Source organism: Furipterus horrens, unplaced genomic scaffold, assembly GCF_987537825.1.
Source record: "Furipterus horrens unplaced genomic scaffold, mFurHor1.1.pri manual_scaffold_9, whole genome shotgun sequence".
Lineage (NCBI taxonomy): Eukaryota > Metazoa > Chordata > Mammalia > Chiroptera > Furipteridae > Furipterus > Furipterus horrens.
This window is the reverse complement of record NW_028327179.1, coordinates 75387238-75402618: the sequence shown is the minus strand read 5'-3', so window position 1 is coordinate 75402618 and position 15381 is coordinate 75387238. Positions and strand designations below refer to the sequence as shown.

General features: G+C 37.4%; 1 protein-coding gene across 1 annotated transcript in view; it reads right to left on the bottom strand.

Annotated features, from left to right (window-relative positions):
• The window catches only part of AASS (aminoadipate-semialdehyde synthase), an 80918-nt gene that overhangs the window by 30516 nt on the left and 35021 nt on the right, over positions 1 to 15381 (bottom strand). Inside the window, exons 12-15 of the mRNA XM_090287426.1 lie at positions 4373 to 4432; positions 4118 to 4185; positions 1363 to 1484; positions 1054 to 1180 (exon numbers count right to left, since the gene is read on the bottom strand). Coding sequence (XP_090143552.1) covers positions 1054 to 1180; positions 1363 to 1484; positions 4118 to 4185; positions 4373 to 4432 — 377 coding nt within the window. The remainder of the gene's footprint in view (positions 1 to 1053; positions 1181 to 1362; positions 1485 to 4117; positions 4186 to 4372; positions 4433 to 15381) is intronic.

Sequence of the window (15381 nt, the reverse complement as noted above, 5' to 3'; positions counted from 1 at the left end):
CATTGTATCTGTTTTTCAAGCCTGTTTTTTTAAGACATCACAGAACTTCCTCCAAAGATACCATTTAAGTCTGATCTAACTTTTGTAAAGATATCACTTAAATCTTATCTAACTATGAATTGATACAACTATGAATGAGCTCATAACCTTTTTAAATTATATTTTAAGAATAAATTACTATTCTCATCACTTTATTTCAAAATAAAGTTTAATTATAGAGTGAACCTTATGTAGCTCTATACTTAGAAGTTATATCTAAGATTTTTGGCAGAAGATTGGTTTCTACTGAAAGAGTGAAAATGGTTATAAAGCTAAAGAATTTACACAATTTCATTTAAGCTTTATAAATCCAAAGGGTAATATAGCCACCAAAAAATATGAAACATGAATATCTTATGACACAGCAATTCTACTTTTAGGTAGATATCCAACAGAAATGTGTATATATTGTCATTAAAAGGCAAATAATAAAATGGTCACAGCAGCATGATTTATAATAGCCAAATATCTAACAAACCTAAACATTTATCAACAGTCAAATGGATAATAATGGTTTATTCACACATGGAATATTACACAGAGAATGAATAAACCACAATTACAGGCACCAACACAAACAACTCTCAAAATCACAACATGAAATGAAAGAAGGCAGCCATAAATGAGAACATACTGAATAATTCTAATGGAAAAAGTTGAAATCTAGCAAAAACTAATAAGTTAGAAGCCAGGATAGCCCTTATCCTTGTGGATGCAGCTAATAATGGGGAGCATAAGGAGAAATTCTGGGGTAGATAGTCCGTTTCTGGATGTGAATGATGGTCACACGGTATGTTCACTTTGCGAAAATTCATTGAACTATACATTTATGATTTGTGCACTTTTCTTGATACACAAGTAACATTAAAGTTTGCAAGAGAAGGAAAAAGAGAGGAGAGGAGGGGAGGGGAGGAGAGGGAAGGGGAGAGGAGAGGAGGGGAGGGGAGGAGAGAAGAAGAGAAGAAAAAGAAGGAAAGAGAAACATGCAGCCAGCCTTTCTTGCTAAATACTAACCTGATGACAAGATTCTGTGTTGCCACCAAGGAGCCCAACTTCTCTTCTTGTTTACTAATGTCCAGGACAACAGGATTAATATTGTATTTCATGCCTAACTGTTCAATTTGATTCTTTATGTCAGAGCCTATTTCAAGAATAAAGAAGTCCAAATTTTAGATTTTCTTCCACTAGTCAGAAAGCAAAACACTTTAACATCTCCAAAATAATTTTTCAAAGTTTAAAAACAAAATAGTCATTTTAATTTCACATGGAAAACATGTGAAATTAGTTTTTCTCCTTCTACTTCAAAAATTAGGGCTTATTTACCTACTGTTATTTCTATATTGCTATCTCGCGACAGGTATTCCAAAACAGGCTCTGATACATAACCAGTTCCAAGGACCAAGACCTTTCTCTTGGAGGCCATTGACAGTGATTGAGCACGTTCTCTATAAAAAAACAAAAAGGTAGGGTGGGGGGAATCATTTAACCAAAACAATTTAAATAACAGGATCTTGCTGTCTCCAAGCCAAATTAAAACTTCACACTATGAAGCAATAATTTTTCCCATATTATTTGTAATAAGAACCTCAATGGGAATTCCCTAATTATTTTAGATTTAATACAATGGACAATGGACCCTGACACCTCTGAGGGATATGTCCATAGACTCTAATGGATTTGACTAGTGAGGTACAGATGCTAAACCATTGATTATCTTATAGTTAAGTAACTTAGTCTCACACTTTCTCCTTCCAGGTGACATGATTCAAAATTCTACTAGGGGTTTTATCTCAAAAACTATTTATTCCCCACAACAATCTAAGACAACACTCTGAGATTATTATTACCCATATTAAAATTTGTTGGTCATTTATCTTTTAGATCACTTGAGGACAGCTGATACCATAACTTTGAAGTCACAAATGTCAGGGGTCAAACATAGAAACCTGAGACCAGTTACCAAGCAGGAACTTAATTATTGAAAAGTTTATCCCATTAAAAATTTGAACCTTTCTGACAGCTAACTCTTTGTCTTTCCAACTAACTATTACCTCCGAGACAGAGACTAAGTCTTACTCATCTTTATAAACCCATTAATGCTCATTGTATTTTGTATTTAATATAGAAAGTATTCATCATTTTGAATCAAATTCCCAGATATAAATGTAAAAGCATGGAAACAGCCTGGTGCCAGGGACTTAAGCAGCAGGCCCTGTTGTTAGGATCTATTAGGCCAGGATATTTCTCAAACTTTAATCTTTTAATCAATTATAAGTGAATAAAAATAACTATAAATATAAAATGTCCCTGTCCTAGCCCTGACTAGGTCGCTCCGTTGGTTAAATGTCATTCCATACACCAAAATGCTGTGAGTTTGATTCCTGGTCAAGGCACATACGTAAGTTGCAGGTTCTATCCCCAGTCTGGGTGCATGAGGCAGTGTTTTTCTCTCTCACATTGATGTTTCTCTCTCTCTCTCCCTCCCTTCCTCTCTCTAAACCAGTAATAAAAATATTCTTAGGTAAGGATTAAAAAAATAAATAAATAAAATGTCCCTGTCCCCCTTTATCCCCAACATTCATATTACTGATGAGGTGAGGTCTCCTTTAACTTTCACCCTCATTCCACTCCACCTAGCAAAACCAAAATTAAAAACCTCACTAGTATTTAGTTATTGTATATCCTTCCTAATAACAATTTCTACAGTTATATAATTAAACCATATTACTTTAATATTACTCAAAATATATAATTTAAAAAATTACAGCTAGATTTTAATACAGTCTATCTCATCAGCACCTCCAGACACTCCAGGTTAATAATCACTATGCTAAGGGAACATAAGAATAAGGCAGGGTGCAAGAAAACAAGTTTCCTCTGGAAATGCAATCTCTATATCACTGTCTTAGCACAAGGTTTAACTAGGGAAGAAAGGCAGAAAATTCTAGCAATTGGAGCCAGTAGACCTGCTGCTTCATAAAATAAGGTGTGTTGTTGAACTGGTCATGTTAGATATGCCATTAGGTGTCAGCAGGTGATGACATCAGAAGATACATGAAAAACAAATACATGTGACATTTTCCTAATAATTAACTCTTCTAAAAGGTTATAAAGCTAGCTGCTTTAGAGTGAGAGATAGAGAGAGAGAGAGAGAGGACAAATTCTATACTCTCACTGTTTTCTGCCAAAATGTTTTACCAATGCATAAAAAGTAACTATCAGCAAATTAATACATATGGGGAAAGCATAACAGTAGTATACTCAATCTCTGCAGATCTCTTCATTGACTTCTTGTAGGGACAACAACTAAGAATGAAGATAAGGCAGTTTGTTTGTTTGTTTGTTTGTTTATTAGCTCTCCCTCTCTGGTTTCTCCTGAGATATCAGTGCATGGGTTATTTTGTTAGATAGGAATATACCCACGGAGCAGATATAAACACAAATCAAGTGCAATCAGCTGAAGTGGACTAAAACATTCCAAAGAAATGTCAATGTTTTCAAACTTTGAATAGAAAAATCAATTAAGCAAACAAGGACCTTAGCTTAGTACCTTTCTGTGAGAACTATTCTTGGGTAGATTTGCTGTGATACGTTTTGGCACCTTCCTCCTACTAGGAACCTCCAGTGAAAAATACCCGCTGATCAATTTATTTCTTCACTTAATCTAACCAAGAGCCCACTTTCCTAAATATGACACTAAACAAAAGAGAGTTCAAATCCTCAACTAAACACCAGACTGAAAGAACCACAGAAAAGATTTGTGTTCATTTCCCTTTGAGAAAGTAACAGAGGTGTGAAACTATGCAAAGTGCTAGAAAGAAGGGCCACCCAAAGGACAGCCTTTTGGACTTTTGTTTGTTTACACACAAGCCTACATGGGATATTAGAAAGCCCAGATGATGTTGCCACACTGCCAAGGGGTAAATAATTCACACTGGTTTCAGCCAATCACTTACTTTGGATTTTCTATATTTACAGTTTTTTTCAAAGTTTACATTTTGTGTAAGCTTAGTCTCATGAACTCATATTGAAACATTTAAAAAGTACTCATCAGATCCAAGATAAGAACAAGGCTTACCTGCTCTCTCGAAGTTTCTGGATATATTTATACTTATCAGGCAATGTACCGTTGGATGTAATCACTGCCTAAATGTATATGACACAAGACATTTCTTTAATATCCACATTTTAGTCCCACAAACATGGGCTCATACTAACAGAGAAGAGACAAAGAGATAGAGAAAGATGGGGGGAGAGAAAGGAAAGGGAGAGAGGGGAGAGCGGGTGGTAGTGAAAAATACATTTATAGAAAAACAATATTTTTATAACTTACATCTCGCACCACAGGAGAAAAATTCTGACTTTCAAGAGGTTGTGTTGCATCTGATAATATCTGAAAAGAAAATAAGATTCGTGTAAGAGATAAATAGCATTGCAAAGAAGCCTTTTTGGTGTTTGTAGTCATATTAAAATATTAATCAAAAGAAAAAAAAAGAATTTAGAAAAGTTTCTGAAGATCCATAAATCATTGGAAATAAAGTCTTCTACAAGCAGTGAAATCTGCCCCCCAAGAACATGCTGTTTCAAAACAAGTTCCAATTTTAAAAGTAAAATTTTATTACAATCGTCTTTGCTTGCCAGAAACATAAAAAAGCATATTCTTCCCCATGAGTTAGATGTGTCATATCATGCATGCTGGCAAATATTACCACAAGCTTTATAGCTACAGTCCTCAACTCTAGGGCCTTTATCCCATTCCAAAGGTTCAGGCTATTCTATTGAAGTAGAGAATGGGTCTTCCAGACAACAAGTCCCCATGTGTGCAACAGGAAAACTCCTACAGGTCAGTATTAGTTCTGTATGTAGACACATCAGCATTTCGAAAGTGTCAAGGAAAATGACTTCCCCAAGTAGACCTCAAAAAGTCATTCACACTCTTCCCATTATCTCCCAAGAATGAGTCAAATGGCAAACAACAAAAACTACATCTTTCATACTAATATCCTTCTCATTCCCCTCTTTTTCTGCAAGGTATCCATCTCTTGACTAGACTGCCAAAGGGTAAAGGTCATATAAATCAGATTGTTGCTTCTGATGGTCAGGGCATTAGAGACAATCATTTCCCCCGTTATCCATAGGTTAAAATCTAGAGCACTCACCTTACCAGATGCTGGCAGGGGGGTATTTATTCACTGTATTAAAATAAATGAAATCTACTTTCATGTATCTAAAACACAAGACACCTAGGCTATCTTTCATTTAAATCACAAATCTGATTATTTCTCCTGTGCCTATTTAAAATAACTCAGTATCTTTCTCTTGCCTTCAAGATAAAGTCTCTAGCTCCTTAGGCAGCCTACAAGACTCTCCATGGGCTGGTTCTGTAATCATGATTTAATGCTACCGATCTGATGATCAAAATTATGTATTCTGTAACAAATCAAAGGGGAAAAGTGGGACAACTGTAATAGAAAAACAATAAATAAATAATTAAAAATAATAATACACAATAGAAATTAGTATAATATTAATAATTGAGTATTTCCATTAGGACGTCAAGACCTTCTTGACCCCTGAGTATTGTCTACTACACTAAATGTCTTATCAGATATCCCTTGAAGAATTTTCATTAAAGTTTTCAGTGACCAGGGAAAAAAAAGTATATAATCAATTCTGTATTTCCAGCTCTGGCCAAGTTCTCATTATAGTTGAACAACCAATTCTGGGAATAAGGAATATGGATGCTGGCAATAAAACTGCAGATGTCTGGTTGGCATACAGTGAAAGACAACATTGGAACAGAAAGAATAAGCCTAAGCAAGAACTGCACATCACTAGAAATTCCACAGTTCCCCTTTTTCCATGATTCCCCTATATAATCTGGCCGAAAAGTCTGAAATGTTAAAATGGTTTTGAAGGAAAGGTGTCTGCCATCTTCTCAGGTCACCAGCACCTGAATAAACCTCTTATTCACCATATCTGTCCCATGAGTATTGGTTTCTGTAGCAGCAGGCAGCCAGGACTGCGGGTCATTTCCCTGGTTTCAGCTCTGCCTCTCCAACCTCAGCTCTCCCTTGTGCCTCATACCCAACACTTTAACAGTGTGGAATTGCTTATCTGTGTCATGCTTTCACATGCCTCTGGGCTACACCAGGTAGATGCCTCACATGCTAGTCCTCTACCTGGAACTCCCACACTTTATGCTCCAAGGTACAGCCTAAGAATTGCCTCCTCTGTGAAGTCTTTATTAAAATCAACCCTCAAGCACACCCTGAAGGTAGAAACTACACTTGGAATCTTACCATATACATGCTACATTAAATGGTAAATATCCAATAAAATATATTAGTGACTACATGCAATAAGTATTTAAAATTTAATGGCTGTTTTTCCAAGAAAACTAAAAAATTGTCATGAGTTCACCTAAAGAAAGGCACACATAAAAGACAAAAGTCTGCTTGATTTCTACATTGACTATTTTATTTCCCTTGCTAGAATTCACCCAACACAGAAGTGCAAGCACAAGGGTCCTGAAGCATATGGTATGCCTTGTCACTTTTAAGTACAACAGCTTTGAGAGCTCATCATTCTTTCCTAAATTAATTTCAGGCTATCTCTTCTGGTGTTAAGAGCCTTTCCAATACAGAACTAATATACACTTTTGCTTCATCAGAATCCCTAGATTAAATTAACTCCCACCTTTGCTCTCCTGTCTCCATCACACAGTGTGCCTCCCACTCCCATGTAAATAATTGAACAAATCCTATATATCTACCAAGAACCAGCTCAGATGTCACCTCTTTCATAAAACCTTTCCTAATTTTACCCAACAGGACAGAGCCTCTCCCTCCACACTCCACCTTATGGCTGAGTTGCATACTTGTCTCATCCCCTTCCTAGACCTCATGCTTCTATAAGTCAAAAGCTGTGTTTTCATTTTCTCCACCCATGTGTATGTGTTGTTCCAATAGACAATAAATATCTATCAAATTCAACTAAAACAAATATTCTATGTTGGTATAAAATAATAGTGTGTGCCCTGCAATGCTACAGAAGCAATATGGGCCTTAAGTCAAAAGGAAAATCTGGGGAAACAGAACAGTGCATATACTTTAAATACAGTTTCCATACAGTTATCACAAGAGATCAGAGACAATATATGTAATTTGTTTAGTGGTAAGCAGACACCTATATATCAAGACTATAAAATACAGATAGTCATCAATCACAAATGTTCAGTGCTTAAAGATACTGCAGTGAGAAATGCCCCCCAAGGCAACCCACCAGGCTGTTTAGAGGGCTATAGCCATGTAAATATAAACAAAAATGGTATGACACTTTAGAGGAGTGGGCTTACTCATCAGACATCTAAGCAACACAACATGACTCAGTGCTGACCAAAATCTTCAACATTTCACTTTCTGACATTCTTAACCTTGCTACGCTTCATAAAAGTCTACTAACTACTGATCTATGTAGGCACAAACACATCACCTTTTTTAATGTATACTTTCCACCTAGCAATGGTAAATTTGTTATTTTGAGACCAATACTCCCAACAGGTGAAACAGGAAAAGACTGTTTTTAGGTTCAAAGGACAGTAAAGACTTGCTGCACCATAATGCTGGAGAAGGTTACCCAGAGAAATGAGTCCTCACTCTGAGGACATCGATCCCATCAGGCACCACTTTCTGCAGTGCAGTTGCCCATGTTGATGCTGCAACTGAGAGGGATGCTGAAAGGTTGAGCAGAGAGTGACAGAGAGACTGAAAAACTGAGGTGAGTTTGTCAATGAAACAAAAAAATAACAAAAATTGGAATTTAAATTCTGCTGAAGAGGATCATAATAAGTGCCAAATTTCCATTTTAGCTCCTGAAAGACTATATTCTAAAATAAATAATAAATTGAAAACTATCAGTTCTTCAAAGTACTAAAGCCCAGCTTTGAATCACTTCCATCCCTCAAGGAATTGAGGGACTTTTCCCGTAGGCTGTTGTTCAATTCCTGCCAGAAATAAAGGAAATCTCTGGAGAAAATTGCCACAACATCCAGAGCCTCAATTCACCTCTAAAATTTTATATACACAGTATCCAGCATTCAATCAAAAATAAACAGGAATATTAACTAATAAGAATTGACCGAAAACCAAGACAAGAGTAAAACAGAACATAGATCCAAGAAGTTTACTGGAATTATCAGAACTGAGTTTAAATTTTAATTAATCTGTTAAAAAAATAAAACTTTCTCCCCAAAGCAACACTAATCCATTGTTAGAAGTCAAGATAGTAAGTACCTATAGGAAGGAAAGTAGAGCTAGTGTTGAGGGAGACACAAGGGAGTTTCTGGGTTGTTAACATTATTCTGTTTTTTACTTAGGTAGTGTTCATTGGGTAATATTTGTGATAATTTATCAGACTGTACACTTATGGATCATTTATTTACCTGTGACCCTTTAATATTTTATAGTATTATGTAATGTGAAAAATTATATTTTGTTCTTTAATAACTATTGTATTTTTAAAATGCCCTAGAAAAATGGAAGATTGCAGAGGAGTGAGGGGTGGCTGCGTTTTCTGGCTCCCAAGACCTGCCTGTAGTTTAAACTAATTGCAGACAGAACATCTCAGTGAGCAGCTGGACACTGGCAGGAGTTGAGCCTTGGCACTGCTGGGTTAGAGAAAAACCATCTGGGAACAACCTGTTTAGTGAGGATAGCGGAGGAAAAAGGGATGAGATGGGATTCCTAACTAGGGTGACTGCCCGAGCTGCAGCTGGAAGTACACAAAGGCTTTTTGGCGACCACAGGCTTCCCCAGAGAGGAGTCGGGAGGAGAGCGGATCTCTGCCTGCTGACAGAGATAGGACTTGACCAGGTGGCATTGGCGCTGAAAGACAAGAAACAGGTACTGCTGGGCAAGTGAGAACATATTTTACCTTTATATTTTTCTATTGTGAACTGCGGAGAAGGGAGAAATTTTGGGGGGTGATAGGACATTCTTGAAGAGCGCAGGCGCAGAAGTGCGCTCGCCCACTCCCCAACCTTCCCCTTGGGTCGCACAGGCACGCATAGGGAAGTGCCCTCATTCACTGACCCAGGTGCATGGGTCCACGCATCCAGGTGCCCCTCAGACACACCCTAACAGACGACCATGCGTAGACACCCCTGGCCAGCTCCAGTGGGCGCCAGGCTGGAGCACAGACCACTTGCTCAGGCTCTGCTCGTGCCCGCCCAGGCAGGTGCGGGAACGGTGGGCAGCTGCAGCGGGAATGGAGGGCAGCAACGACTCACAGACAGACGCTCACTTCCACTGTGCACAAGTGTCCGGGGCCCTGCCCCAAGAGGCGAGAGACCAACTCCTGGAGCGCGGTTCAGCAGGCCTGAGGCTAGCACTCAGGCCACCTTGTGTGGGCACAGGTGCTCACGCAAAAGCACCCCGGCCAGCTCCAACAGGCACCCACTGCTGCTGCAAGGAATAGGAAACTCTGACCCGCCTCATTTAGACCAGTTGTGGACGCAGAAAAAGAAGACGACAAACAAAGGCTGAACTGAGTAAAAACATTCCTTTAATATACTTTTTAAATTTCTATTTTAGTTTTTTATTTGTATTTTATTTTACTTTATTTTTTAATTTCTTATTTTTAATTTTAATTTTTACTTTTCTTTAAAATTTATTTTCCTTAAAAAAACTATAACTCTAATTTGTTTCATACAATCTCTCCTTCTCATCCTTCCTCTTTAATTTTTGTTTATTTGTTTGTGTGTCTAGGTTAGCCTCCCTTTCACACTAAATAAATAGAATATAACTACTAAACAAATCTAATACTATACAATCCCACTTTCTTACTATATTCTGCATCCCTCCCTCTTCTTCTATTGTTATGAACATACAATGTAAATATTACCTACTGTCTTGCACAGTCTCAACTATTATTAATCTATCATCCCCTCTCTCAAAAATCATATTTTTCCTACCTAAAAACAACTCTTATCTATTCTTCCTATAGTATAAAAGCTCTACTCTCTCTACATTTATATTAATACTGGCTCGTTCACTGCTGATAGCAGGATAGAGGGTAGGGGATATTTTTGAGCATGTAGGTCTCCTGCCTGGGCTGTGTGTTTATGTTTTAAACAGCATCTCCACAAAAGAACTCAAGACAAAGTGGATAGAGTGAATCTCAATCAACGAGCCAGAAGGAAGATCCTACCAAAGAGCATCTGAAATATAACCACACAGAATAAACAAACGACATAAAGGGTACCCCAAGAACATCAGGCTCAGAAGATCAAAGAGACTGCACCACTGAAACCCCCAGATCTCCTATAAAGAATCTCATACCACAAAAGGGGGAAGTCAAAGCAGAAAAATAAAAAAAAAACAAAAACAAACTAAAAGAATCCAAGATGGTAAGATGCAGAAACAACCTCTCAATGAAAAAAAAAAAAAGAGGAATCCACAGAAAGAGAGGTAGATGGAACAGACATAGCCCAAATGTCAGACACGGAATTCAAAACAATGATGGTGAAGAAGCTCAATATATTTGACAGCCTCAAAAACAACTATGACAGCCCCCAAGGAAGTTACCGACAGCTCCAAGAAAATTACAGGGAAATTGCAGAGAACTACACCAGCATAAAAAAGGACATAGAAACTATTAACAAGAATCAGGAAGAAATGAAGAATTTAATCTCTGAGCTGAAAAACACAGTAGAAACAATCAAAAGCAGACTAAGTGAAGCAGAGGATCAGATTACTGAGCTAGAAGATAATGTAGAGAAAAATTCCCACACAATACAACAAAATAAAAAAAGATTGAAAAAGTATGAAGGAGATGTAAGGGAATTACAGAATAGCATGAGGAAAAACAACATCAGAGTCATTAAAATTAAAGAGGAAGAAGTGGAACAAGGAACAGAAAAACTGATAGGATTTTCCCAACCTGATGAGAGAAAAAGCTATGCAAATTCAGGAAGTACAGAGAGTTCCAATAAAGAGGAACACCAAAAAACCAACTCCAAGGCACATCATAATTAAAATGGCAACATTCAAAGACAAAGAGAGAATCCTGAAAGCAGCAAGAGAAAAACAGCAAATAACGTATAAGGGAGCTCTGATAAGGCTATCGACCGATATCTCAACAGAAACACTACAAGCCAGAAGGGAATGGTCAAAAATATTTCAAGCAATGAAAAACAAAGGCTTACAACCAAGAATACTCTACCCAGCAAGGCTCTAATTCAAAATGGAAGGTGAAATCAGAACTTTCCCAGACAAAGGAAGACTAAAAGACTACATCTCCACCAAAGCAGCATTGCAAGAGATGCTAAAGGGAATGTTCTAAGAAAAAAGAAGAAATAAAGAGGAGAGGAACACAGGTACTAAGGGAAATGAATAAATACATGTCATTAATAACCTTAAATGTAAATGGATTAAATGCTCCAATTAAAAGACATAGGGTAATGGAATGGATAAAAAAAAACAGGACCCACATATTTGCTGTCTACAAGAAACACACCTCAAAACAAAAGATTTACATAGATTGAAAGTAAAGGGATATAAAAAAATATTCCAAGCAAACAGACCTGAAAAAAAAGGTGGGGTAGCAGTTCTCAAATCAGACAAAACGGATTTCAAAGCAAGGGCAATAAAAAGAGACAAAGAAGGACATTTCATAATACTTAAAGAAACAATCCATCAAGAAGAAACAACACTGATAAACATATCTGCATCCAACATAGGAGCCCCCAAATACATAAAGCAAATACTAGAAGACCACAAGGAGGATATTAACAACAACACACTTATAGTAGGGGACTTCAACACTCCATTATCATCAATAGACAGATCATCGAAGCAAAGAAACACCAAGGATATACAGGCATTGAACAACACACTAAACCACATGGACTTAACTGATATATATAGAACTTTTCACCCCAAAGAAGCAAAATATACATTCTTTTCAAAGGCACATGGGACATTTTCAAAGATAGACCACATGCTAGGACACAAAACAAGCCTCAACAAATTCAAGAAAATTGAAATCATATCAACCATCTTCTCAGTCTGCAATGCCTTGAAACTAAAAATCAACCTCAGAGAAAAAAATCAAAGACATCCAAACTCATGGAGTATGAATAACATGCTATTAAATAATGAATGCGTTAACAATGACATCAAAGAAGAAATCAAGAAATTTCTAGAAACTAATGATAATGAACACACAACAGCCCAAAACCTATGGGACACAGCAAAAAGAGTCCTAAGAGGGAAGTTCATAACAATACAGGCATATCTGAAAAGGATAGAAGAATCTCAAATAAAAAATCTAACCCTAAAGCTACTAGAACTAGAACAACAACAACAAACAAAGCATAGGGTAATAAGAAGGAAGAAAATCATCAAGACCAGAGCAGAATTAAATGATATAGAGACTAAACAAACAATCCAAAAAATCGATGAAACTAGGAGCTGGTTCTTCGAAAAAATAAACAAAATCAACAAGACTCTAGCCAGGCTCATCAAGAAAAAAAGAGAAAAGACCCAAATAAACAAAATCAGAAATGAAAGAGGAGAAATCACAAATGATACCACAGAAATACAAATGATCATAAGAAATTACTACAAGCAACTGCATGGCAAGAAATTTGACAACATAGAAGAAATGGACAAATTTCTAGAAACATATAACCTTCCAAAACTGAATCAAGAAGAAATGGAAAGTCTTAACAGACCAATAACAAAGAAGGAAATTGAAACAGTAATCAAAAATCTCCCTGCACACAAAAGCCCTGGACCAGATGGCTTCACAGGCGAATTTTACAAAATATTTAGGGAAGAACTAACTCCTACCATCCTCAAACTATTCCGAAAGATCCAAGAAGAAGGAAAAATCCCAAACTTTTTCAATGAAGCCAGTATTACCCTAATCCCAAAACCAGGTCAAGACACAACAAAGAAAGAAAACTACAGGCCAATATCACTGATGAACATAGATGCTAAAGTCCTCAACAAAATATTGGCAAACAGGATCCAGCAACACATCAAAAAGATCATACACCACGATCAAGTGGGATTCATACCAGGGATGCAAGGATGGTTCAATATTTGCAAATCAATAAATATAATAATACATCACCTAAACAGAATGAAAGACAAAAATCACATGATCATATCAATAGATGCAGAAAAAGCATTTGATAAAGTACAACACCCATTTATGATGAAAACACTCAGCAAAATGGGAATAGAGGGAGCATACCTTAACATAATTAAGGCTATATATGAGAAGCCTGAAGCCAACATCATACTCAATGGACAAAAACTGAAAGCATTCCCCCTGAAACCAGGAATTAGACAAAGCTGTCTACTTTCTCCACTCCTATTCAACAGAGTGTTGGAAGTCCTAGCCACAGCAGTCAGACGAGAAAAAGAAATAAAAGGTATCCAAATTGGGAAAGAAGAAGTCGTCGTCGGCAGCCGTCCGTCTCGAGAGACGATGGTGTAGCTTCTTAAGAGTCTATCTGCACCGCCGAGAATGGTTGTGCAGTCCGACTCGGGAGTGACACGGTATCTGTCTCCTCCCGTGTTGAATCGACATCTTGCGATGACGCTGGAGTGTCCTCTCCAGTGAAGCTGAAGCTACAGAGCCTGGGCAGGGTGATATGGAGGGTCTGCTGTTGCCCATGCAGCAGACACCCCCTCTCTTTGCAGCTGAAGGGTCCAAGGGAAAGACAGAGTCAATACAGCTTGGTTTCAGGTGCGCCGCAGGAGTTGCCGGTGTTGACTACAATGTCAAACCGCCTTAGGAACTCCGGCTCCGGATTTTCTGTCGAGGTTTACTCCCTTAGCCTTTCCCCTGAAGAGGTATGCCGCAAGGCAGCGGAGGTTTTTTGGAGTCAGAGTTTTCCTTCTCTGATGTACCCTGACTGGAAGATCGAACCAGCGACACTTAGCTCGCAGGCCGACGCTCAATCCACTGAGCCAAACCAGCCAGGGCTGAAAGAAGAAGTAAAACTATCATTATATGCAGGGGACATGATAGTATACATAGAACACCCTATAAACCCCACTAAAAGACTACTCGATATAATAAGTGAATTTGGCAAAATAGCAGGGTACAAAATAAATATACAGAAATCTAAGGCATTTCTGTATACCAACAATAAAATATCAGAGACAGAGACAAAAAAGAAAATACTATTTACTACAGCAACAAGAAAAATAAAGTACCTAGGAATAAACTTAACCAAAGAGATAAAAGACCTGTAGTCTGAAAATTACATAACATTGAAGAGAGAAATTAAGGAAGATACAAATAAATGGAAGCAAATATCATGTTCTTGGATGGGAATAATCAATATCATCAAAATGGCCATATTACCCAAAGCAATTTTCAGATTCAATACAATCTCTATTAAAACACCAATGACATATTTCACAGACCTAGAACAAATACTCAAAAAATTCATATGGAACCAAAAAAGACCCCGAATAGCAAAAGCAATCTTGAGACAGAAGAACACAGCAGGAGGAATCACAATACCAGACATCAAACAATACTACAAAGCCATTGTGATCAAAACAGTCTGGTACAGGCATAAGAACAGACATATAGATCAGTGGAACAGAATAGAGAGTCCAGAAATAAACCCAGGCCTCTATGGTCAAATAGTATCTGATAAAGGAGGAAGAACATAACATAGAGTGAGAAGAGCCTCTTTAACAAATGGTGCTGGGAGAACTGGACAGGGACGTGCAAAAAAATGAAACTAGACCACCAAATTACACCACACACGAGAATAAACTCAAGATAGATCAAAGACTTAAGTGTAAGCCATGACACCATAAAAGTCCTAGAGGAAAACATAGGCAGGAAAATTTCAGATATCCCATGTAACAATATCTTCACAGATACATCTCCTAAGGCAAGAGAAATAAAGAAAAAAATAAACAAATGGGACTACATCAAACTAAAAAGTTTCTGCTCAGCAAAAGAAAACCTCAGCAAGATGAAAAGGAAACCAACCATATGGGAAAACATATTTGCCAATGATATCACAGACAGGGGACTGATCTCCAATATATATAAAGAGCTTATACCACTCAACATCAAGAAAACAAACAACCCAATTAAAAAATGGGCAAAGGACCTGAACAAATACTTCTCCAAAGAGGACATTCAGAAGGTCCATAGACACATGAAAAAATGCTCAACATCATTAGTCATCAGAGAGATGCAAATAAAAACCACAATGAGATACCACTTTACACCAGTCAGAATGGCAATCATCAATAAATCAACAAACAAGTGCTGGCGAGGATGTGGAGAAATGGGAAC